Source organism: Ursus americanus, chromosome 30, assembly GCF_024610735.1.
Source record: "Ursus americanus isolate L20-20 chromosome 30, mUrsAme1.1.p, whole genome shotgun sequence".
Classification (NCBI taxonomy): domain Eukaryota; kingdom Metazoa; phylum Chordata; class Mammalia; order Carnivora; family Ursidae; genus Ursus; species Ursus americanus.
The window spans coordinates 12,493,385-12,519,249 of NC_142156.1; the positions used below are offsets into that span (position 1 = coordinate 12,493,385).

Here is a 25,865-nt window from a genome sequence, read left to right on the forward strand (position 1 = left end):
TTCTGGTGGACAATTGGACCACTGTGTTGCAAATTAAACTGTTCACACCTGCAGAATAATCTCACCAGCATAACCAATCTATCCTGAAATGCAGCCCCCTTGTACCAAAAGGGGGATCTCTTCTTCCACTAGATCCTATCTTTCACTGATAAACTCTTTGGATGAGAAAACCAGCAGCAGATGTGAAAGCCACATGGCCCTCTACAAAGCAGGAGAGCAAAAAGCAGTGTTAAAAGAAAGGATTCCTTAAACAGCAGCTCCCTATCAAGAATGAAGATGTTATCATCTAATGCTGACTTTGTGGAAAGCAGCTAGCTGTTAGACCCTGTTCCAAGACTTCGGCTAACAGCATCAGGCTGATATCCAGGAGTTGGACTCATTTAGCTACACCCTTGTTTTTGACTCTTGGGAACAGAGCCAAAGTGTAAAGTTAGAATAGAACAAATCCAATTTCCAAGGGAAAGAAGAAGACAATATAGGTACTCTTGCTTAATGTAACTGATAGGCTCTGAGCACGGTTTACATTTCAGTACATTTTTATTTAGTCAATTTTAGCCTTGGAATAATTTTTTTCCATCATTTCCTGAAGATTCCAGACTCTGCATCAAAAAATATTTGCCAACACCCCCCCCCACTTAATATTGTGGCAATTGAGAACACTGAAAACCTTTTCAAATTCGTATCTAGGTAGAAATTTTTGATTAAGCAAACTGCTTCATATAGTGTAAAACCAGACACTTTTTAAATTGTCCTGTATTTCATGTGACTTCATTGAACTGCCAGAGGTAGCAAGCTCTATAATCTAAATTTGGCTATAGTTTGCACCTCTCAAACTGCCTTAATGTTTTTAACTTCACATTTTTAAAATTTTTTTCAATTTTCTTCTAAAAATTTTTTAAATTTTAAATTTTTTAAAATTTTTTATTTATTTTTTTTTAGTAATTTCTACACCCAACCCAGGACTCCAACTTGCAACCCCAAGATCAAGAGTTGCATGCTCCTCTGACTGAGCCAGGCAGGCATCCCTGGAATTTTAGTATGCAGGTCTGGTACCACCCCATTTTACCAGTCCCTTTCTAAGGGTGTAGCCACATGTGTAAAATGCAGTCTAGAAACCAGGGACAGGAAATGGCAGCCACTAGACATATTGAGTCTTTGGGAGTTATAGACAATGAATACTCTAGTGTCTTCTGGGGAATATAGTTGTGCATGAAAGCCAAATAGTCAGTAATCATACACTCAACTTACGAGAAATTATACACTTCACCCATTACACTCTTCACCAAAAAGAAGTGAACAAGAAATCTAATTTAATGGCATAAACCCTTGCCTCTCAAAGTGTGGTCAAAGCCACATGCATAGTACCTGGTTAGAAATGCAGAATATCAGGCCCTACCCCAGACCTCCTAAGTCTGAATTTGCATTTTATCAAGATCTCCTGTGATTCATGCACACAGTCAAGTGTGGCCTGGACGATACAGGCCACCATGTTGCCCCATGGGCATATGCCCCAGAACAAGCAGGAGATGGGGGACACAGATCTGCAATTCTCTCAGGGGGTGTCTGTTCTCACGTGGCTGGCACCGCAGAGTGGAATTCTAGTGTTTAAAGGCTCATTTGGATGATACGCCTAGCACATGACTTCACTGTTTTGTCCCCAGGCTAACCCTCAGCTCCCCACCTAACAACTGGCTTGATTGAACCAAGGGCTGGCATCTTTGCATTAATGGTGAGGACGTTAACAGCTATGGCTATAGCTCTATAAAGGCCGAGCAGAGTTGTCAGTCACAGGTCGACCATAACTCAGACTGCAGGGAGAACAGAGCTCTGGAACAGATGGCCGCAAAAAGATAAACACCAAGTGGTGATGTGGAACCCAATCCTTCCAGCTCAAGGTTGCTTTCCAAGGAAAGTTGCTATACACTTCATTAATTCTTTAAACTCTGCAATTCTGATAAGTAAATCTCTGTTACCCAAGAGCTGCCTATCCTTGCGTTATAAGCCGAAGGAAATATTGAACGTTTAATAATCGCTTACCTGTGCGCACCTTCCTAGTTCTTTCCTGTCCAGATACTGAAATATATTGATTGCCAGTTCATAAGGCAGTTGGATATCAAAGAAGGGCACATCATCCATTTCATTCTGAGAAAGAGAAAAGGGAAATAAGTTTACAACTCGGAAGTATGAAAATGCTCCTTTGAAAAACGGCAAGAGATATTCTTGGGTGCAAATGAGAGAGGTGCTGTTGTCCCAGGAGGAGCCAGCCGCACATTCTCACTACTCCACGGAGCAGTCACAGAACCTGAGCCACTCTGAATTCACACCGCCACAAGCCCACCCTCCTCACATTCACTCAGAAAATCCACAAGACTATTTCCCATAATGCTTCAAAAAGCAGCAAGGGTGCCTGCTCACAATCTGGGTATACCCCAGGAATCCGTGCAAAGGTTGTGGAAAGCCACTTGGCCTCTGAGGAAAGTTGAGTGGTGGGTAGCCGAGAAAGTGAGCCTTGAAATCAGAGGGGCCACTGGTCCCCTCAGGACAACTCCTCCTATAACCCGACTTGGGAGGGCAGTGAGCCCCCACAGCCAGAGAAATGCTGACCTAGGTCACTAAAGTGTTTTCACCAGGAAAAGAACAGGGCTATGAAGAGGAGCAAGAAGTAAACGCAATGCTGCTCTTGAATGAGGTGAGCACCACCTCCCCTTGGCCACTGGAGAAACACACGGTTTCCTAATGCACTCAGGGGCCTACACTGGTTAACCTGAGTGAGCTGGTGCAAACAAAGCAGTTCTTCTTCGGTGTCATTTATTAATGTGGAGAAATTAGAGCTCGCCTGCCTCTGGATAAGCAATTAGGGATGAGGTAACAGGCTTTATTTGAGAGATAAGGCTGTCATGACGATCCTGGTTGCACAAAGAAATAGAGTGTGAAGGAGAAAGAAAGCCAAGTGTGTATATGCCCCTCGGCCCGTTCCCAAATCCACCAGCTAACGCTCACTTTTGTATGGGTTTCTGCAAAGCTGGGGAAAGAGGGCTGTTTGTCTCAATGGAACTTAATAAAATTCATTTTTAATAAGCTTTGGCTGACATCAGTGACTTACAGGTTACAAGCAAATTATTAATTCACCACTCAAATACAACAGTCCCATACTGCAAGGCTGCAGTCTGAAAACTGAAAATAGTCTCAGCATTTTTAAGGGAGCTGTGAGCACTGATTTAGCCTCTACCAAGATCCAGGGTAAAGATTTTTCTGGAACGATGTTTCCATTCATCTAGGAGTCTCAGAGCTAAAAGATAATGCAAGGCATAAGAAGGAAATGTATTCAACTTTGCAAAAATAGCGCAAGGCTAAGTATGAGAGCCAGAAAGATCTCTGGAGGGAAAAAGAGCAAGAGTTGACAGTTCTCTGTGGGCAAAGTACAGAATGTTAAATCGGCAGAGAAATGCTGGCCATACAGTAGGGGACAAAAAACAAAAAAATCTGCAAGTGTAATCAGAAGGCAAAGGGGTCCCTGCCCAAAAAAATAATGGAAAGTCTTAGTCTAATGTCAGGCTAGGTCCCCTTTTACAACTCATTGGCTTCACTCACGGAGGAAAGAGGCAGCAGTTTCTCACTTGGTCCAGATAGAACCTGAGACTCCTTAACACAATCAGGGCAGGGGAGGGGGTGTCACCCACCACCAGCTGAGGAAAGCCACACACAAAAGCAGACTATCGTTTGTGACCTTTCTCTTTGGATTATTTGACTATGATAAGGTGAAGAAGCCTACTTTACCGGCACGGTAGAGAAATAAGAATGTTCCATATCCTCATACGAGCAGAATGAGGGCAAAGAAAAGCCTGCACTAGTGCAAAGTGAACTCAGATCTAGCTTTTACACTGTTAGGGACACCAGGCTTTGCTTTCTTCAATCAGTCCCCACTTTAGGACTATCAACTAGTTTCTGGACTTGACACTACTATAATGAAGCAAGAGAAATCACCTTTATTTCTAGTTATTCTGGTGTAGAAAAGTCACATTTGTGGTGACAGAAGCCTTCCCTGTTTTGCCCATTCGGATGGCTGATTCTCTATTCTCATCTTGGAACACAGTGCCTCTACCCCAGCAGAACCACAACCCTGCCACCATCGTCTTTGGTCCCAACCACCATAACCGGTGGGCTGGACGTTCAGAACAAAGATGCAAACTGATAATCCTGGTTCTGCCACCTGACTAGCCATGTGACCAGGCTAAATATGCGAGTCTCCGCTTCCTCATCTGTGAAAGAGAACGCATACCTACTCAAAGGGTAGTTGCAAGAATAAAATGAAATAATACATGGAAAGGGCATGGGGCAAGTACCAGGGCAAAGCACACAATAACTGATTGATACTGCTATAGTCTTTCCCGGAGTGGCACGTCGGCTCCCTTTTTTTCCTCCCTCCAACAAATATTTGATTAGGTCCACTTTCCAGGTGACTCCTCTATCAGCTTGTTTACACGGTTCTGTCTCCCCTTGTCCTACCATAAGCAGCGGAGAGCTGGTGATGGCAGAGAGGGGATGGCACAGTAAATGCAGTTTCTCAGGAGTCTGAACAATGGGAGTGTTCTTACCATAGGTCTTTTTTGAAACAACTTTTCAAAGAGAATCATCAATTTTAAGAGGCTGTACCACGGTGACTAAAGAAGGATTTGTTCTAGTGCACAGTGGAGAAAAAGGATGCAGCCACCAGGGGGCAAATGACCAGTGGGGGGGGGTGTGTGTGGCCCCCATACCAACAAATGATCGCAAATGCCACGATCGTCTCATTGTTAATGTACCAGTTGTGAAGGATCCGGAGAATTTTTAAGTTCTGGGGGACAACAACTATTTCAAAGCATTGAATTATGTGAACACCAACATTACAAAGCCAAACTTTTACATCATTATGCCCTTAGAATTACTACATCTAAACTCCAAAATGATTGTTGATCCCTAACAAATCAAGTTCTAGACTCCTATAAATGACCTTCCCTGTTGCTACCACTGGTTGGGGAATGGCAGGGGGAAAAAAAGAAACCCATGTGTTAAAGGAAGGTCCACATCTTCGGACCTATGTAGACCTCCAAGGTCAGGAAACCAAAGGCTGAAGTTTCATGCTGCACACATGGACTCTCTTCGGCAAGACCTGTGATCACTGGTTCTTACAGCAGATGCTGCAGTGGATCACTCCGATTCCCCCACTGGGTCCATGACACTCATTGCCCTGAATGCTGCCTGCTCTTGGCTCATTGGCACAGCTTGAGAGCTGAGCCCCTTCCTAGCCACTAGCCTTGGTCAAACAAGCTACCTCGTCCAAGGTTACATCCCCTATTGGAGGGCAGCCTGCACATCCAGTGGTCAGTCAATACCTACGTCCAAAGGCTTGCTCCCTTGCCTCATTTGGGACTTTTTGGGAAAGCCAACCTGCTAACCCACCTGCAGGCAAATCTCCATCCCAGAGTCTGTTTCACGAAAAATCCAACCTGATTTCTGAAGCAGTAGATGTGTTGAATATAGGACTGTCCTGCATCATGTTCCCAAAGGTTCTGATGCACAACTCTGGAGACAGGAGTCTAGCTAACCGACTTCCCTTTCCTCCACTCAAGGAGCGGGAATGACGTTAGAGTGACAGGATTAAATCAAGACACAGAACAAACTAGATTCAAAGTTAAATAAGCCATTCATAAGCTTCACTTTGTTTTTAGTAACAGATCACTTGACAAACACCTTATAAAAGATTTGAGAGTCAGGAGCATGTTTGACCCTGAAAATATAATTCTTGTGCAGGTACCCAGGTTTGACAAGGGTGTGGAGCCACATCCTGGACGGAGGTGCTAGCCCAATAACCACGCAAACGTGAAGAGCAGGGCTTGAGTACTCCCACTTGGCCCTTCCCGCAGCTCATAAAAAGAAGTAAACAATACCAGCTGCTGCAAGTGTGCAGAGGAGTACCTTATCATCTAAAGGCTGCTATCAGACTTCCATCTAGGCCATTCTGAAGCACAAAGCCATCTGAAAAGTTCTAGGCCACATGAACCAATTCTATATTTATGGATTTAAAAAAAACATGGAAACAGACAAGTGGACATTTCAGAAACAAAGATATTCCAAGAATGAAGGAAAGAAATTAAAGACACTGGAAATATTAACATAGGGAAACCTGGTCACACTATAAAAATATCAAAAGGACTACAATGTTTAGAGAGGATCACTTTCCATTAATTTTATGGCCCAAGCAATGTGAGACTGGCCAATAAGGCTACAGAAAACCAACACACTAAAGTATTAACATGGCTTCAAATGTGAGGGAAAACACCGTTTTGATAAAATACAACCTTGCCTTTAATTTTTCAGTGGCTCAAATATGGATTCTTTACCACTATGGTGACTCTTCTCCTGTATTATACAATGAGACCATCTATGGAGTTAAAAAATCCCCCAATTGGGGCGCCTGGGTGGCACAGCGGTTAAGCATCTGCCTTCGGCTCAGGGCGTGATCCCGGCGTTATGGGATCGAGCCCCACATCAGGCTCTTCCGCTATGAGCCTGTTTCTTCTTCTCGCACTCCCCCTGCTTGTGTTCCCTCTCTTGCTGGCTGTCTCTATCTCTATCGAATAAATAAATAAACTATTAAAAAAAATCCCCCAATTGCCTGTTACCCCAAATTTTCAGGGGTGAGGCTCAAGCATCTCTTCCTCAGGCACACTAGAAATCGAGACCACAACCCTAAATCATAGGTGGATTAAAAAAAAAAAAAAGCAAAACATAAAAACAAAAAACACCACACAAACCCCACAAAGGGGTCATGTTACTTTGTTAATTCAAAGTCAGTGAATACTAGATTTTCCCAAAGTCTGCTGGACTTACTCCAAAAATGCTAAAAGAAATAGCGAATAGATCCATCCCCAGGGAGGCTGATTTGTACTCCTATGTGCTAATGTAAGACTAATTCTGTAAATGGATTGGTTTTGTGCCTTACTGTTAGAAATTTAATCTGTCTGCTCTTGTTTAGTAGAAGCAGGGATAATTACTAAGAGCCAAATCAGTGAAAAGTGAAGAAACGGCCTCAAGGTTTGTTCCCAATGTACATCTCCAGGACAAACAGAACATGAAAGCTCTCTCTAGGTGGGGTTTTAAGAAACCGAGAAAAGCACCTTGAACATACAATACACACGCAATAGTATTTCTGCTAAATCTGTGGCTGAAAGGAGACTGTTTTCTAAAGGAATTTATCTCAATTCTCTACATACTGCCAATGCGGGGTAAAGTAGACCCACACAATCTCAATCAGAAAAAATGAATTCCAGTTTCACCTGGGTGTTGAGAAAAGAAAAACTGGTTGATTGGGGGAGCAAAAAAAAAAAAAAAGTCTGAAACACTCAAGATAAATAGGCATTCATTCACAATCCCAAATTCGTCTCAAAATACATATTTAAAAAAAAAATGACAGAAGAACCCCAAAATTAACAGTATAGCCTCTGAGCAATGGCATTACCAGATTTTTTTCTTCTGAATTCCTTAAGTATTTTTACCGTAAGTAGGGGATATTTTCACAGACACAGAAGAGCAAAACATTTTTGAAATAAGGTGTTTTATGTTCAAAATGCTGTCTGAAATCAGGGCCATTCCAGATGCCAGGGAGGAGAAGAGGTGCTGTTGGCAAATGTGTAAGAAATGAGGTCTATGCTGAAAGAGCTAAAATCTTTTCTAGAGACAAGTCATCATCACATAAAACAGCATAAAGACGGGAGACTACAAAATGCAACACACACAGTCCCGTAAGGTATCCCAAAGTTCATTAGTAAGTCAGCTATTTAGAACTTGGAAATCATTTCTGCAGAGAAGCAATGCCGTGAAGAGTGAAGCTCCAAAACAGTCCACAAAAAGCCAAGTTATCTCTTCACATTTAACCTAATCTCTGTGCCTTGTGATGAAAAAAAAAAAAAAAAAAAAGGCAAAAACTATGTGGTAAGTTTCTGTAGACTGCATGCGTGGATGATACAACACTATACAGTCTAACCAGCACAGCGCCTTGCACACAGTGGATGCACAATAAATGTACACTTTTTTTTTTAAGTTTTGTCAGAGCGAGAGAGAGAGCAAGCACAAGCATGGAGAGCGGGAGGTGGAAGCAGGCTTCCCGCTGAGCAAGGAACCCGATGCAATACTCCATCCCAGGACCCTAGGATCATGACCTGAGCTGAAGGCAGACACTTAACCATCTGAGACACCCAGGTGTCCCTTTTTGCTTTTAAAAACAGGCTTTCCAATTTCAAGAACCATTCTCATTCACCACCTACTGGTGGGGTTGCACTGGGTACTTTGGCAAGGAATGGAGGCCAAAAACGCTCATCTAAAGGACTGGGAGTGAGTGCTGGGTGTGGCAGTGAAAGAAGTTGGTGTGAGGCAGAAGAGGCTGGCCCTCTGCCTTCAAAATCTCTTTTAGTTTAAACTGGGATCAGAGCTTAAGGACCCAGAAAAGAAGTAAGTCAGGTGAAGGGGGTGCTCCTGAGTCAGAAGCCTGGACCTGTGTGGGTATGGATTTATTTGTGAAAAGAGTGAACAGTTTCATGTCAAGGGTCCTAAACACTCCAAGCACATTCCTATCATCAGGATCACCTATAGAATTTGTAAAGCCCCGTGTAAAACAAAACAGGGGGGGGACCCTTGTTTAAAAAAGGATAAAGAATTTTAAGTCCCATGGGTCACACAGGCCCACAAGGCCAGCGGGCACTGGCCAGCACAGAACCGGCACATTTGCCGTTCTCTGACTAGATTCCCCTCCCCCAGATCTCTGCACGCTTGCCTCCTCATCTCTTTCCATGAAGCCTTTCTCGAACAGCACTATTTAAAATTATAGCCTCTCCCCCAACACATACACACTATCCCATCTATCTACTGTGTTTTCTCCAGACCATTACCTGAAAATGATTTGTCTACCTCTCTCCAGAATGTAAGTTCTGTAAGGGCACAGATATTTTCTGTCTAGTTCACTGCTATAGCCTCAGAGCCTAGAACAGCACCTAGTACCAAGAAACCATTTAATCAATATTTGTGGAATGAATGAAGCCCAAGCTGCTTCAACCAGCAGAAGCTTCCAATGAAGAGATGGCGACCTAAGTTACAAGTTGTTCTGGTATACATAGAGAGCATTTCAAAATGTGCCTAAGTAGAGACCTGCTAATTCATAACAGGGAAAAAAAAAAATGAATCACCCAGATAGTGAGAACTTTCCATGGAGGAAAAGGAAGAAGGAAGAGAACTCAGAGCTGGAGGGATTGGGGGTGGGGGGGTGTAGTTAACATAAGAGACAGATTTCAAGTTGAGCATTAAAGAGAAGGCAGAGGACAGCAAAGAGGAAGGGAAGTTGGGCCAGCTAAGCCAGTTCGTGAGTTCACATTTTACTGTTTGCTGTAGTTCATATTAGCAAGTTTCCTCACTCATCTCTAACTTAAAAACAGAAGTTACACCATCAGGGGCGCCTGGGTGGCACAACGGTTAAGCGTCTGCCTTCCGCTCAGGGCGTGATCCTGGCGTTATGAGATCGAGCCCCACATCAGGCTCCTCCGCTATAAGCCTGCTTCTTCCTCTCCCACTCCCCCTGCTTGTGTTCCCTCTCTCGCTGGCTGTCTCTATCCGTGTTAAATAAATAAATAAAATCTTTAAAAAAAAAAAAAAAAGAAAGAAGTTACACCATCAAATTGACCTTGTTGACAGCACAAATGTAGGTTCTCACAAATTAAATACTGACATAGTGGACAATGCATGTTAGTCAGCCCTAAGAAAACTTTATCAGGCCTGAAAACCCAAATCCTAACTGGAGGGAGGTTTGAATGTTCCCAGGGGTTCTAACAACCATGGAACCACTTTATAACACTGCTGTTGAGAGCAGTAATTCTGCCTATCTCAACCCCACAAATGTCAATAGGGCCCCTACTGCATGGAGTGCTATAGGTAAGGAAGCAAGACAGGAGACCCTGCCCTCCAGGGACTCCCCATCCCAGGAGTAGGGCAGCAAGGGGCTTATCAGTGATAAGTCTTAGCAAAGAGCAAGTGAGTGTAGTGAACTCTACACAATACTACAACAAGAAAAGGACCAGTTTTAATTTATTGGCTGCTTACTATATGCCAGGCTTTGTGCTAGGAACATTCCATGCTTTATTTCACGGTCTCTTCACAAGACAGACATCAGCACCATCCTCATTTTTGGTAAGTAAGGCAGGATAAGTTACCTTGCCCAAGGTCAAACAGCTAGTTAAGCAGGGTCTCAATTTGAACTTGAGTCTGCCTAACTCCAGAGCCTAGACTCCTAACTAGGAGTTATTGTGCTTCCATTAATATCCTTGTAGTTAAAAGGAGGACTGTGGGCTTCCGAGGTCAGGGACTATGTCCATTCTGTTTACTACAGATTCCCCAGCACCCAGCTAATGAATAAATATGGTTGATTAGAAAACACATACATTCCATCGTTAGGGCTGCTTCAAACACCCACTGAAGGTGGACATCTGTTGTTCCTGTCGTTTCCTGCTCAACACCCACTCCCTCTACTTTTATGGAAACCACCCACTCCTACTCTCAGTCACCTTGGTTTAATGAGACTGACACCTCCCCCTTTATCAGGAGTGGGAGTGGATATAAGCCTGGCCAACCTGAGTCAGCGATTAGCCCAAGGATGAACACATAACCCACTCTGGACCGATGGGAATTTAAGTTCATAACTTCGGCTGCAGAGGACAGATGCTCTCTTTCTCCTGGTTGGAAACAGACAGAAAGAAAGACTGGAGGGCGCCTGGGTGGCTCAGTCGGTTAAGCAGCTGCCTTCCGCTCAGGTCATGATCCCAGAGTCCCGAGATTGAGTCCCGAGTCAGGCTCCCTGCTCCACAGGGAGTCTGCTTCTCCCTCTGCTCCTCCCCCCACTCATTCTCAGATAAAAATCTAAAAAAAAAAAAAAAAAAAAAAAAGACCAGAGTTGCTGGTAGCCATTTTATCCCAAAGAGGGGGGGTCTACCTGTGAATAAAGACAGCAAAAGGAAAGCAGGATGAGAACACGGAGAGATTTCTAGTTGCAGGATTTAAGCACCCACACCTGGAATCTTCAGTAGATTCCAGTTTGGGCTTAAGCCAGTTTGAGTGGGGTGCTGGAGTCCTGATCCACCACCTAAATAAAAGGGGGACCTTGCAACTGGACAGTACACATACCAAGCAAAGAAAGCACACTTGCCATGATGCTCAAGTGCCCCCCGCCCCACCTCGGAGAAGCGGCAGTTATAGAGAGAGGGAAATGTAAGAAGAAATGTGCCTACTGCCTCTGAACATCTGTCCGGGTCTGTAGAAATTCTTTCACAAGCTAAAACCATATACTAAAGGAGAGTGTAGGTGCCCCCGCTCACCACCTAAAACCACACAGCTTCTCAGCACTACTCTTAAAGCTTCCCAAGAAGAAAACTTCAAAGTTTTCATCTCAGCTAGGCTTGTCCATCGAAGGTCTGGCCTGCACCCAGCTGGAGGACACCCCAACCCAGTGCTGTTCACCTAGGCCTCGAAAGGCAAATTAACGCCTGACGGCCAACTTACTAGCTGGATCTCACTGTAGGGGGGATACTGCAGGCTCGGAGGTGAAAGAGGCTGCAAACACAACACAACAAGACACACTGGCACAACAGAGCACACCAAGGGCTGGAGGGGAGGGGAATCACCCAAAAGAGAGGGAATGTTGGGAGGTGGGACCAGATTTGTATTTCTCCCTCATGTCAAGTGGATCAGCCTGTCGGAGTTTCTGTGAAGTCTCAGGTGGAACTCAATTTTCCTTCTCGGGAGTCAGCCATGGATCAAATAAGGATCCTTGGGAAAACAAACTCAAGATTACAAACTCATGACCCAAGGCAGACCTGGCCCACAGAAGATTTCGTTTAACCCCCAGTGTTAGTACTTAAAAACATTTTTTCTTGCATTAGTTAGCAACAATTAAAAATGGGAGGAATTAAGAGCACCTGGGTGGCTCAGCCAATAAAGCATCTGCCTTCGGCTCGGGTCATGATCCTGGGATCCAGCCCCACATTGGGCTCCCTGCTTAGCAGGGAGCCTACTTCTCCCTCTCCTGCTCCCCCGGCTTGTATGCTTACTCTGTGTCAAATAAAATCTTTAAAAAAAAAAAAAAAAAGGGGGAGTTTGAGTGATAGATGGCATTAATGGCCGCTATTTTGTTCATTCCTCCCTATACCCAGGCAGTGGGTGAGTCCACCCTAACTCTAGGCTTGGCCATCTGGCTTGCTCTGGCAGATGTGGACAGTAACAAACACAACCTGGGCAGACTTTGAAAGCACTTGGGCATTAGAGCTTGCCCTCCCTGCCACTTTCGTAGCCCTGAGAAAGGCCCATCCAGAACTCACCTGTTGGATGACGAGACATGCAGCAAGCACACACACACCCCCAGAAACCAGCCAGCCCCCAGAAGCAGAGCTGCCTAGTTGACCTGCAGCAGCTAACCTCAGACATCTGAGTGAACCCACCCAGGCCCAGCCCAAACTACCACCCTGCAAAATGCTGAACTCAATAGTGGTGGGTTAATTTTGAGAGAGAGAGAGAGAGAGAGAGCGCGCGCGCGGCGCGCGCGCGCACGCAGGAACATGCACACGAGCCGAAGGAGGGCCAGAGGGAGAGGCAGACTCCCCGCTGAGCAGGGAACCCAACCCTGGGATCCTGACCTGAACCGAAGGCAGACACTTAACCGACTGAGCCACCCGGGCGCCCCTAAATGGTGTTTTAAGCCAAAGTCCTGGGTGATTTCTGTGTGGCAAAAACTGATGGAGTCCACATAAAAACAAACATTCCCAATTACAAAACAAAAACCTAAAGACTCTGCCACACTGGGACCACATTCCTATGAGGCAACAACCAGCGGACATGGGCAGTGGCTCCCCCTTTAGCCCACCTACCACGTGTGTCCTCCAATTTATCACCTTCTCATCTTGCCCATGCTGAAGTCGAGTTCAGTTGCCATAGGTCATCTCAGATGCTGTTATGTTCACGGCAAAGAAAAAAGTGAAATACTGTACTCTACATACTTGAGTTACTATCAGATAGGAAAGCCATTATAACCACCCTGGAAAATTGTTTGTTAGGATCTACGAAGGCTGAACACCTGCACACTTATGACCCAGCAATTGCACAGTTACCTCTATACCTAAGAAAAACGAGTCCACAGGTTCCAAAAGATGTGCAAAGCGCTCACAGCACTATGCCCAATAGTCCCAAAGCAGCTGTTAAACTAGTTATCAGGAATGTCCGAGGCGCCTGGGTGGCTCGGTCAGTTAAGCGTCTGCCTTCAGCTCAGGTCATGATCTCTGGGTCCTCGGATCAAGCCCCACATCGGGCTCCCTGCTCAGCGGGGAGTCTGCTTCTCCCCCATCTTCCCCCTCTCATGGTGTGCACGCTCTCAAATCTTTAAAAAAGTTTTTTTAAAAAAAGGAATGTCCATCAACAGAATAAAATGTGACATTCACAGAGATGAATCTCACACATGTCAGAACCCAGACACAAGCAAGTACATGCTGTATGATTCTACTTATAGTTCAAAAACAGACAAAATTAAAATAAGGTGTTAGAAGTCAGGTGAGAACACATGGGGGTTCTAACAAGCTGAGAATGCTGTTCTGAAATCTGGGTGCTATTTACATGGATGTGTACACTGGTGAAAACTCACCAACCTGGACATTTATGATTTTATACAGTTTGATTTAAAGAAACTTTTAAAAATAGAAAAATAAGACCAAGAGGGCAGGGTTTCAAAAAAACAAAAAAAAAGGTTAAGTATTTTTTAGGGATATCATGAAGGCAATTTCTACACTACCTGTCGTGTTTAATATTTAATGTGACAAAAAGTATAATAGCCATCATAGGGCACCCAGCTGGCTCAGTCAGTGGAGCATGTGACTCTTGATCTCAGGGTTGCGAGTTCAAGCCCCAAGTTGGGTGTAGAGAGTACTTAAAGAAATGATAAACATGAGTTAAAGCATTACAGATGTATGGCTGGAATCTGGAAAGACACTTAACACCTGATGAACTAGGAAGGAGGACAGAATGAGCCACTCTGAGCCTACCTCACTCATTTGCATGATCTGCCTGACCTCTGGGCTCTGGGGCTTACAACCACTGACATAGGAATCCAAGCCTTTTCTGTAAAAGTTACCATCATTTGTCACATCTAGGACAGTGGGTAGGTTGATTGCCTCTAAAAACAAAACAAAAAGTTAATTACTTTCTTAATGCTCATCTGTCAAATGGGGCGAATAGCAGCCACTGGAGAGGGTTGTTAATAAACCTGAAGATAATGTCTTGAAACCCTTAATGCAGTACCAAGGAGATTGAGAGTAATTTTATTTATAGCCGTGTTGACGATTGCATAATACTAAAAAAAATTTTTTTAAAGGCCCCAAAGGTTGGATACTGTTCATAGGATGCAGAGCCCAGCAGTAGCACCTAACGTGGTGATGCTGCAGACAGGGGAGATCATGGGCACACATTCCAGAGCAGGCTTTTCCTAACTCTAACTCTGATGTGCCTCTTGGATCCTACAGTAGGCAGGCCTCTTCCATTTCTAGAAGACTTCATTTAGGGCTCCACCGTTTTTGGTTTCAATGTCAGCCCTCAGGAGTACTAGAACCAAAACGCCTTGAAGAGTCAAGACAGCAAGCCAAAGGAAGCTGTACAGCAGAGAACAAGGTCTCAAATTTGCTTGACTATCCCAACCACGACATGTCTAAGTGCTTCCTCAGGATATTAAGCAGATCTAGGGACACACCAGAACCCGTCTTTTAATAAGGCTTAAGGGGATTTTTACACCAAGTTTGCAAACTACCTGGTGAAATTTACAGTCCAACAGACCTGGATCCAAATTCAACCTGCAGAACTTACCAGCGAAGCATCCCTGGGGGCAGTTACAGAAAAACCTCTTTGAATATCCTCATTCATAAAAGGAGACCAACAATATGGACTTCCCAGGATTGTTGTGAAGCCTGAAGACACTGCCACACTTAGCAGGTTGGATTTTCTCTGTGAGGCTCCAAGTACGTCTTTGTCCTAACAATCCACTTTCCTGTTTCCCTCTACCACCGTGAGCCAGTCTTGCCTTAGCCTACTAATCTACTTCCATGGGAGTAACTTCTGCATAGATCTGGACCGGCCTGAGCTACTTATCCGGTGCTAAGCCACCTTCCCAAGGCCTTGAAAGATTTTTACATCCGCCAGACTTCCTCAGTGATGACCCACTTCTCACAGAAGCAGACATGATGCCAGCATGAATTTTCATACATATATGAATTATTACATCAAAGGAGTTTATTATACACATGCACAGAAAGCAGTTCTAACCCTAGAAGTAGACCAGAAACTTGATGGAAACTTCTATAGCTATTAATGTTGTTTGAATAAAACTACATGTGAAATAAGCCATTATTTCTGGAAACTTGCTAATTACAGAATTACTCTCAACTGGGAAGCTGTAGAAGCCTTCTTTAAGCCTAATTTAAATCGAACCAGGAGCACGTGGGTGGCTCAGTCATTACAGCAGATGACCCTCTGACTTTTGACCTGGGCTCAGGTCATGGGATTTAGTCCAGCATGGGGCTCCATGCTCCGTGGCGCTGCGGGGGGGGGGGGGGGGGGGTCTGCTCGAGGATTCTTTCTCCCTCTGCCCCTCCCCACTCTCTAAACCATTAAAACCTGCTGTATTGCCCTACCCCTTAACCATGGATGTGTTTTAGATGATCCTGACTGTGCCAACTTTGTAAAAATTTTGGAGGGGGGGGTCCTCCAGATTCTCTGATAAGAACCTCCATGCTAATGATAGTGCCCAAAGGATTTTGCTTTCTCTGGTTTTTGAATACATGCAGTTGGAAAAGAAAAAACAAAAACAAAAAAAAACCTGAGTAGTACAAACATTATACAGAATAAAGTTAAAATTGCTTCCTATCCCTGTCCTGAGAAGGCAGCCCTTGTTAGAAGAGTTCAAGAGCCAGATTTCTCAAACTGATACGGACATTTTGGGCTGGATAATTTTTTCTGGGTACTGTCCATGCACTGTAGGATGTTCAGGAGTATCCCGACTTCTGCCCACTAGACTCCAGTAGCAACTCCCCCAACCCAGTGGTGGCATCCTAAAAAGGTCTGCAGACACTGCCAAGATGCGGGAACAAAGTTACCCCAGGGTGGGAAGCACCCCTTCCAGAGACACTCTATGCCTGCAAAGACATATGGTGGCACACACTTTCCGATTCATGTCGGGGGGGGGGGGGGCAGGGGCAGGTCCGGATCTCAGCAGGAGGCGACGGCCACTCACCAGGTCTCGGATGAGCTGGTCCACCAGCTGCTCCCCGCCCCCGGCGCCCTCGCGAGCCGGAGGGGAGCGGGAACGGCTCGCCGCGTCCTGCCTCTCGGCCCGGGTCGCCCGCGCCGCCGGGGGCCGCCCCGCACCCTCCAAGAGGCCCTGTGCCAGCGCCAGGTACCCCGAGGCCTGCTCGCCGCGCCCCGGGGCCACTTCGGCCCGCCGCGGCCGCCTCTCGGCAGCTTCGGGCCGCCGCCGCTTTCTGAGCGCCTGGGCCTGCGCCAGCTCCTCCTGCCAGCACCGGCGGAACTCGTCCAGGCTGTGGTCGTCCATCGCCGCCGGTCCGGCCCGGCCCTCCGCGTCCTCCTCGGCCCGCCGGCTGCCACGGGACAGTCCCTCCGCGGGAAGTGTCCGCCGCGGCCGGAAACCCGCGCCTCAGCCGCACTCGGGTTCCGGGTGGGCGGCCCCGCCCCCGGCGCGCCCCTCCAGCGGTCCCCCGCGTAGGGGGCTCGCGGTGCCCCAGGCCAAGGTCGGTGTCCGACCCGGCGTCCAGCCTCTCGGCCTGTGGTTCTTGTCAAGCGCGGACTTGGCGCCAAGCACCGTTTCTTGGGTCAAAATAGGCCATTGGTTAAATAAATTTTGCCCCATTAGAGTGTAAGAAAGATCCTAACTAGAATGTCAGCAACTGAAGAGCTGAGACGGCATCTGTTTGTCCATTGCTAGGTCTTTAGCCCTCAAAACAGTGCCTGGGACATAGGAGCTGCTCTATACATAATGAATCCATGAAATACTATGTAGCTATTAAATATTACATCTAGAAAATTTAATCACATGAAAATATAACCCAGCAAGAGAAAGCCAGGGTACATCAACATTCGGTACGATGCCAGCCTGTTTTTTTGAGTACATATGCAGAAGAGCTCTCTAGAGAGGGCTGGATTATGGCTTAGAATATACAGATACAAGCAAAAAGAGCACTAAGTTTTCTACAGTGAAAGTTAGCCTAACCCCGATTCCCCCAGAAAGCAGAGCCTGAGACCTGGGCTTGCAGGTAGCTAGTGTATCCGTGATTATGGAGAATAGGGGTGGGGTACCAAGAGAGCAGTGCGTGGGGTGGGAGGGACAGCTAATCCAAAGACCATCTTGAGTTGGTCTTGCTGTAGGCAACTTACACTCCAACCCACAGAGACCTTCCAAGCAGCCTTGAAGAAAATAGGATTGTCCTCCCAAGAGATTAGAAATGGAAGAAAGGAGACTTTATTCACTCACCCATCCTCCATTAGAAAAAGGTTAAAGGAAGGAGTTTTTCATCATCTCCTACTTCCGAGTCGAGTTTAAGTATAGGAGTTGCATGTACAAAGCCAGTTACTACAGCAGTGATGAAGTAAAAGGGGAGTCAAGAGGATGGGGTGTGGGGCGTATTAAGAGACCAGTAAGTATTCCTTTTGTAATAAAAGCAATGACCTGTTTTCTCAGAACATTTAGCTTACATTCTGCTTCACACTACAGGTTTTCTGAATGGAATTCCAAGGGTCAAATTTGTTTTGATTATCTACGTGAGTCAAAAATCCAAATAGGGCTTTTCTGATAACTCTGCAGTTTGCAGAACATCTAATATTTAAGACAAAATTTTTAAAACACATAAGATGTTAAAAAAAAAAAGCCATTGTTTTCTCTGGTTCTTTTAAAAGGATTGTTACAGGGGCAATGCAGGCAGGCAAATGCGGCCATTCCTCACCCAGTGAAAGTGGAAAAGAAAAGAGAAAAAAAAGGAAAACATGTCAAAAGGAAGGAAGATACTATTCTCTACTCAGTACTGCCTACCATTCACTGACAATATTTATGCTGATTTTTATCTTTCTAATAGTAAATTTCTGGACCTCCCATTTCCTCAAATGAAAAAAATTTTAAAAAATACCTTCCCTTCAGAGTGACTAAGGCTGACGGAGGTTTATAAAACTCCTAGCACCTGTAAGGCACACAGTAGGCATTCAGTAAATGCGGGCTAGGAACCATACTAATAAGCCTTGGCTGGTAGAGATTACATCCAGAACAGGCTCTAGAAGTCTGGTGTTCCACGAGACCTACCTTTTTTCTCGATCATGGGTTCCTTGCAAGTTCAAGCTTTGCTAATTCAAGCAAGGAGCAACTGAACTCAGAATGGCTCACAAAGTTAAAAGGAAAATAACCAGATCCTCCAAATGCCCAGAATCAGATCAGATTCAGGGATTTCATTATAGAAAATCATGAACCATCTGTTTTGGATGATGTCACCACCTGTCTTCTACCTTCTAAGACTCAAATTCCCAGAGCTTCTCAGTGTGGCCCCTGACCAGCAGCACCTGGGAACGTGTTAGGAACCCAAATCCTCAGCCGAGACCACGGAGCCAAACGCTGGGGGTGCAAACCCAACAATTTGTGTTTTAAGAATCCCTCTCGGTGCTTCTGATGCACAATCCAGTTTGAGAACCAGTACCCCAGAGAATCATCAGGACGGCCTGATTCCTTGAAGAGTGGGGAGTTGTAATGGGCTCAGTTTCCAGGACTACATGAAATGGGGAGGCAGAGTTCCCCAAAACAGAAGAGATAGGGAGGAATACTGGGACAAACTAAAACATCTACAAGGCTATCACAGGAGGGAGACTCTGGAAATTCGGTCTTCAGGTGTCCCATGCCATCAGTTTCCTACTGCCCACTGGGGATGTGTTGTGTATCCCCCTCAAAACCCAAGCTCAGGTCTGCCGAAGCCCCAGAAAGAGGACTGAAAAATGGCCACCATCTCCTTCCCCCCATACTTCCTATCTCATTCGCCCTCCTCAGGCTAGGCACCATGCTGCCAAGGAGGAAGGACTTCCTTACCTTTAGGTCAGGGAAGTCTCAGAAAAGTAGAGAGGGCAGGGGACAAAAGCAGAAATTATTAATTTGTTTGTTCTCAGGTACAGAAAAGTGTATTAAGTTCCTAATGCTAGTGTGAACAAGGGGCTTAAAACAGCACACAATTATTCTTACAGTTGTAGAGGCCGGCAGTCCAAAAGCAATTTCGCTGTGCTGAAACCAAGTTGGCAGGATCATGCTTCCTCCAAAAGAGACTGTTTCCTGCTTTTTCCAGCTTCTCGAGCGGCATTCCTGGGCCTATGGTTTCCATCTCCACGTTCCAAGCCAACAGCGTCACGTTTCACTCCAGTTACGGCCCACCTTCTTTCCTGCCACCCTCTGCCTCCCTCTTATAAGGATACCTGTGATTACATAAGGCACACCTGGATAACCCAGGCTCCTCTCCTCAGCAGCCTTAATTTAGACACACCTGCAAAAGCTTGTTTTGCCATCTAAAGTAACATTCACAGGTTCCAGGGATTAGGACCTGGCTATATTTGGGGGCCATCATTCAGCCTACTGCAGAAAGCCTTCAGTGACCACAGACTCAAATGCCTACAGGTGACTCCAGGAAACAAAAATGAGGCACGTGGGCCAGGTGTCTGCCGTCCCAGGCTGGACTAAGGATACCCATCTAGACAATACTCTGCTCCACCCACCTGTCGGATCTCAATCCAGAGCACTTGAAAATAAATACCTCCATCTTTACTTATTAGCAACAAATTCCACTTTTTTAAGGAAGAAAGATTTTTGTTTAAAGTGTACCTTGCACTCGGTGGGCTTCAAACCCAACAGGAGTTCATTCTTGAACAATCCACGAGGTAGGACAAAACTTCCTTCAACTTACATTAAGATACCATATCCTTAGCTCTTGTGAGTGGGACGGGAGAATCATACCTCATTCGGGATCATTAATGTGTGAGGAACACCAGGAGATTATTATAAAAATGTAATACAAGGAAATGATTATGATTTTAAAGTGCATTGTTTAAACACACCAACAAAAACATCACAATGATACGTAGCCATTTTGAACACCCACATGACCCTGATGTATCCCTCTGGGTATTATTGCCTTTATTGCTATTTTATGCCTTCATAATCAACAAAATATAAAAATCCTGTGGGGTAAAAATAAAACTTTGGTCTTCAAAGAAAAAAAAGAAAAGCTATCTGTAGCAAGAAACAATTGGCTTGTTCTTGAGAATTCCCCCATCAATAATTCCTTTTTTTTTTTTTAAATGTTGCACAGACGGAACTCAGTGTCATCTGCCAGCTACAGACTTAGTCATTCAAAAGAAAGTTGTCCCATATGGACACCACTGCCTGTCTCTCTCTCTCTCTTTCCTCCATCTCGCCCCGCTTTTATTGAAGCCCCCCTCCAATCTGCCCTTTTAATCTCCCCAGCCTGATTCCAAAGCCCCTCCCTCTGGAAGTTTACCTTCTCTCAGAGGAGAAGCAGGTTGTGTCCTTGGGTCCCTTTTATTTCTCTGGAGAATTCAGCTCCAGCCCAATGCTCATCAGAGATGCTTCGCTCAGGCACACAAGGAGGAGATGGTGACATTGGTCCACGGGATGGCTGTTCTCACTCCAGCCCAGACTCTGAGATTCCAAGAGCTGATTTCCTTGCCTGCCCGTTTAGAAAGCAATGCTCAAGGACAAGCGTGAGTTTTTCCTGGAGCCTCCATTCTCTGGGTGCACATGAAGGTATTCTTGTTCTTTTTTTTTTTTTAAGATTTTATTTGTAAGTAATTTCTATACCCAACATGGAGCTTGAATCCACAACCCCAAGATCAAGAGTCACATGCTCCACAGACTGAGCCAGCCAGGCACCCCAAGATATTCTTGTTCTTAGCTTGACTTTGACCCTGACTCCTCCTATGAAAGAAATTCCCCTACATTATTTTTTTTTGAGATTTTATTTAGAGAGAGAGTGTGTGTGTGCAAGTGAGGGATGGGGCAGAGAGAGAGAGGGAGAAAATCTCCAGCAGACTCCATGCTGAGTGCAGAGCCCAACCTGGGGCTCGATCCTATGATCCTAAGATCATGACCTAAGCTGAAATCAAGAGTTGGATGCTTAACAGACTAAGCCACCCAGGTGCCCTTCTTTTTTTTTTTTTTTTTAAGTTGTATTTATTTAACTAATCTCTACACCCAGTGTGGGGCTTGAACTCACAACCCTGAGATCAAGAGTCACATGCTCTTCCAACTGAGCTAGCCAGGCACCTCACTAACATTTTTTTTTTAATTCCAAATAATTTCTCCCAACTTGTTTCTTTGCAACTCCAATCAAGTTTTTCCTATCTCAGCAAACTGCACCACTACCCAGATACTTTAGTAGGAACCTGGTTCTCACACCTGCAAATCCTGACAAGTTTACCTCTACAATATATCTTGAATCTGTCTGCTTCGCTCCATCTCCCCCCACCATCCTAGTCCAAGTAAGGACACCAGATAAAATACAGGGTACCCAATTACATTGACATATCAGACAGACATTAATTATTTGTATAATTATGCCTGTGCAATATTTAAATTTGAGATAAGCAAAGTAACTTTTTATTATAAATACGTCCTGTGCAATATTGGGGGGGGGGACATACTTATACTGAAAGTAATCCTTTGCTCATCTGAAATTAGAATTTAACTAGATGTCCTGTATTTTTATTCACTAAATCTGGCAGCCCCAAGTCCAAGGCACTGACATTGCACCTGGACCACTGCAGTTACTCCTAACTGGCCTCCCCACCTCCATTCTTGCTCCTGGCAATGAATCACTCAGCTGCCAGAAGCCTTTTGTAAAAGTGAATCAAATCAGGACACCTCCATTTAAAAACACCTTGAGGTGTTTTTGAATTCACAAATAAGATCGTTTGTGAAAACAGCTTTATTGAGATCTTATTCACATGCTGTACAATCTAACGGCTTTTATGGTATGTATAACCATCACTACATTTTATTTTCTTGAGATTTTTATTTTTAAGTCCTCTCTACACCCAATGTGGGGCTCACACTCACAACCCGGAGATCAAGAGTTGCGTGCTCTCCCAACTGAGCCGGTCACGTGCCCCCATCACTATATTTTATAACATTTTCACCATCCCAGAGAGAAACCCCGCCTTGCTTTGGCCATCATCCCTAATCCTTTCCTAGACAAGCGTAATTCCATTTTCTGTATGGATTTCTCTATTCTGGACATTTCACGTAAATGGACTCATGATTTGGGTCCTTTTGTGACTGGTCTCTTTCCCTCAGATCACGTTTGGACGTGCGTCCATGTTGTAGATTATTAGCACTCTGCTCCTTTTTACGGTGGAATAAAATTTCACTGAATGTATAGACCACATTTTGCTTATCCCTCGACGGGCATTTGGGTTATTTCCACCCTTTGGCGATTGTGATTACGCTGCTCTGAACACTCGTTACGGGTTTTTGTGTAGACACATGTTTTCATTTCTCTGGGTTAAGTCATTTATTTTTATTTTTTAAGTTTTAATATATTTATGCACTTTAAGTAATCTCTACACCCAATGCAAGGCTCAAATTCATGACCCCAAGTCAAGAGGCGCGTATTCCTCTGACTGAGCCGGCCAGGCGCCCTTGTTGGGTTAAGTCATTTAAAATCATGTTTAATCATTTGAGAAACTGCCACATGGTTTTTTCAAAGTGGCTGCACCACTTTACACCCCAGCCAGCAGTGTATGAGGGTTTGCTGTGTATCTTACACCATCCCATTCAAACCTGTCTGTGGTCTGAAGAAGGTAAGCCTTTTCCCACCCCCAGGGTCTTTGCACATCCTTCTGTCTTCCCAAATACTCTTGCCATATCACTCCCCAGTGCAGCTGCCCCGCTTCACCCTTCGGCTCTTAGCTTCAGTGTGACCTCCCTAAGTGCCTCATCTAAGTGACACGTCCACACAATTTTCTCAAGCCCTGATATTGACCCTTACCTTACTGGGCAAATTGTTTTATTATTTGCGTGTTTGTCTGTCTCTCCCATTAGAATGTAGGCTCCCTGAGAGAGGGAACCATGTCTAGCTTGTTCATCCTTGTGTTCTCAGCCCCCAGCACAGAGCCTGCTTCCTAGAATGTGGTCAATGATTGTTGGTTCATTGGCTGAATGAATGAATGAACAAATAGATGCACGAATGATGGTGATAAGAGAGGGCAGAAGGTGTTTCTGAGGTTTGTGACCACACTTACTAGATGTTCAATAAATATCTGTTACTGATGAGGCTACAAGTAATAAAGATATGCACACACACACACACACACACACACACACACACACACACAGATGGAGTTGCAGAGAGAAAGATAAATTCACTCCCATAAGAAGGAAGGGAGAGATGTCATTATAAGTCTCATAAATCTCAACCCAAGTGCTCATACAGGAGATAGAAGGAGTTGCCTGGTCTTTTCCATTTTCCAATCTGCTAAAGAGTCTCCTCTCCTTTTTGTTTAAATAGAAAAATCACTCTGAGCACTTTGGAACTCTAATTACAGGTGACACACAAATGGAAAGAAAAATAGGAAATCAAACATTTGAGCCAATAAGGTACGATTTATATGGGCACTTAATAGCAGCAAAGTGCCCTAAGCCACTCAGGATTTCCTCAAAGCACTTTGCAGATGGACATTTCAGGAGCTGTCGTGGGGATGAAGTCAGGAATGTCTGTCATGTGCCTGAGTTCTTTGGAGACGTGTCATTGTTGTGAATCTTAATGTCTACCTTCACAAGATTTCTCCAAGGTCAATGCCACGTAAGACCTTCAGATTGCAATCAGACTCTAGCCTACCTCTGCAGCCTGATCTCCGGATACTTTCCCCCTTCAATCTCTAAGCTCTAATCCTCTCGAACTCTTGCAGCTTTCCCCTCCATCGTGCTCTCTCTTGCCTGAAATTTTCATCCCCTCTTGCCTACACCTGCCTGACTCCTGCCAGGTTTCGTTTGAGAGGACACTTGCTCGAAGAAGCCTTCCTTTCCTTCTTCCTTCTCCAGACTGACCTAGGTTCTGTATTACTTATGATTTTTAGGTTGGCTTTTATTTCTGCCTGTAAGGAGCTTGGCAGGCTCCACTCTGTCCTAACAACAAGTAAAAAACTGAACAGAATGAAGAATGCGTAACAGAGGTGAGGACACAGAGAAAACCACTGCCCCCAAGAGTGGAAACAGGTGCATACAGGGAGTCTCAGCTTACCAAAGTAGACTCACAAGTGGAAACCAAGGCCAGGGTAAGACATCTTGAACTGTAATTGACAAATTGCTAGAGGCTCGGGGTGGACAAGTCTGAGATTTAAAAGTTCCAGAGGGACCTAGTCACAGAGGGGGCCCACACTTTTTGGAGCTTTTCCTCCAGGAGCTTGATCAAGTTCTCACAATAAATATGGCAGTGGGAGTCTTCTCTTGCTTCCAGCAGTGAGAGGAGAAAAGAACCATTTTGAAATATAGCAGAGCACCTGCCTTCAGGAGAAACTAGTTAACCAGAGCCTAACCTGCTGGAGTATTATCAGAGCCTAACTGATGTGGGGGAAGGGAAATACTCCAATCCAATTAGCTCCAGCCTTCCACACAGGAGAAGGAATTCCAGACCATTCCAGCCATCCTGTCCCACCTAAGGGGAGAGAGAAAAAAACTGAGAAAAACATGAAATTCATATTATAGAGGTATAGGTTCACTTAAAGACAGACCTAATCATAGGAGTATGGAAGGCTTCTGCCTCCCCACACCTCCCACTATGTTACTAAAGATCTAACAGTTCCTTTAACCTGATATGGTATGTCAAGCTATCAAGAAGAAATTGTAAAGCATACTAAATGGAACACACACACACACCCAATTTGAAGACATGGAGCAAGCATTAGAACCAGATACAGCAGACACGTTGGAATCATCTGACCAGGCATTTAAAACAACAGTGTCGAATCTGCTAAAAGCTCTCATGGATAAAGTGGACAGCATGCAAGAACAGATGGGCAATATAAGCAGAGAGATGAAACTCCTAGGAAAGAACCAAAAAGAAATGCTAGAGCTCAAAACTGTAACAGAAATGAAGAATGCCTTTGATGGGTTTATTAGTAGACTGGGCACAGCTGAGGAAAGAACCTCTGAGATTGGGGATATCTCAGTAGAAACCCCCAAAATGGAAAAGGAAAGAAAACAAAGACTGGAAAAACACAGAAGGGATTATCCAAAGACTGTGGGACAACTACAAAAGGTGTAACATACATATAACGGAAACACCAGGAGGAGTCAAAGAGTAAGGAACAGAAGAAATACTGGAAAAATGATCACTGAGAATGGTTCCCCAAATTAATGTCTGGCACCAAACCACGGATCCTGGAAGCTCAGAGAATTCCAAGCAGGATAAAAAGGCACCTAAATCTATCCCTAGAAGTATCACTTTCAAACTACAAAAAAGGAAAAAGAAAAAAAAATCCTTGGGGCTCCTGGGTGGCTCAGTGGGTTAAGTGTCTGCCTTCAGCTCAGGTCATGATCCCAGAGTCCTGAGATCGAGCCCCACATTGGGCTCCCTGCTTAGTGGGGAGCCTGCTTCTCCCTCTCCCTCTGCCTGCCACTCCCCCTGCTTGTGCTCCCTCTCTCACTGGCTGTCTCTCTCTCTGTCAAATAAATAAATAAAAATCTTTTTAAAAAATTCTGAAAGAAG

At 44.8% G+C, this 25,865-nt stretch overlaps 1 protein-coding gene across 1 annotated transcript in view; it reads right to left on the reverse strand.

The window, feature by feature from the left end:
• The window catches only part of FBXW8 (F-box and WD repeat domain containing 8), a 116,395-nt gene extending 99,655 nt beyond the window's left edge, over positions 1–16,740 (reverse strand). The window contains exons 1-2 of the mRNA XM_045776032.2: positions 16,340–16,740; positions 2,038–2,142 (exon numbers count right to left, since the gene is read on the reverse strand). Of these exons, the coding sequence (XP_045631988.1) occupies positions 2,038–2,142; positions 16,340–16,657 (423 nt within the window). The 5' untranslated portion in view covers positions 16,658–16,740. The remainder of the gene's footprint in view (positions 1–2,037; positions 2,143–16,339) is intronic.
• Positions 16,741–25,865: the final 9,125 nt, after the last annotated feature.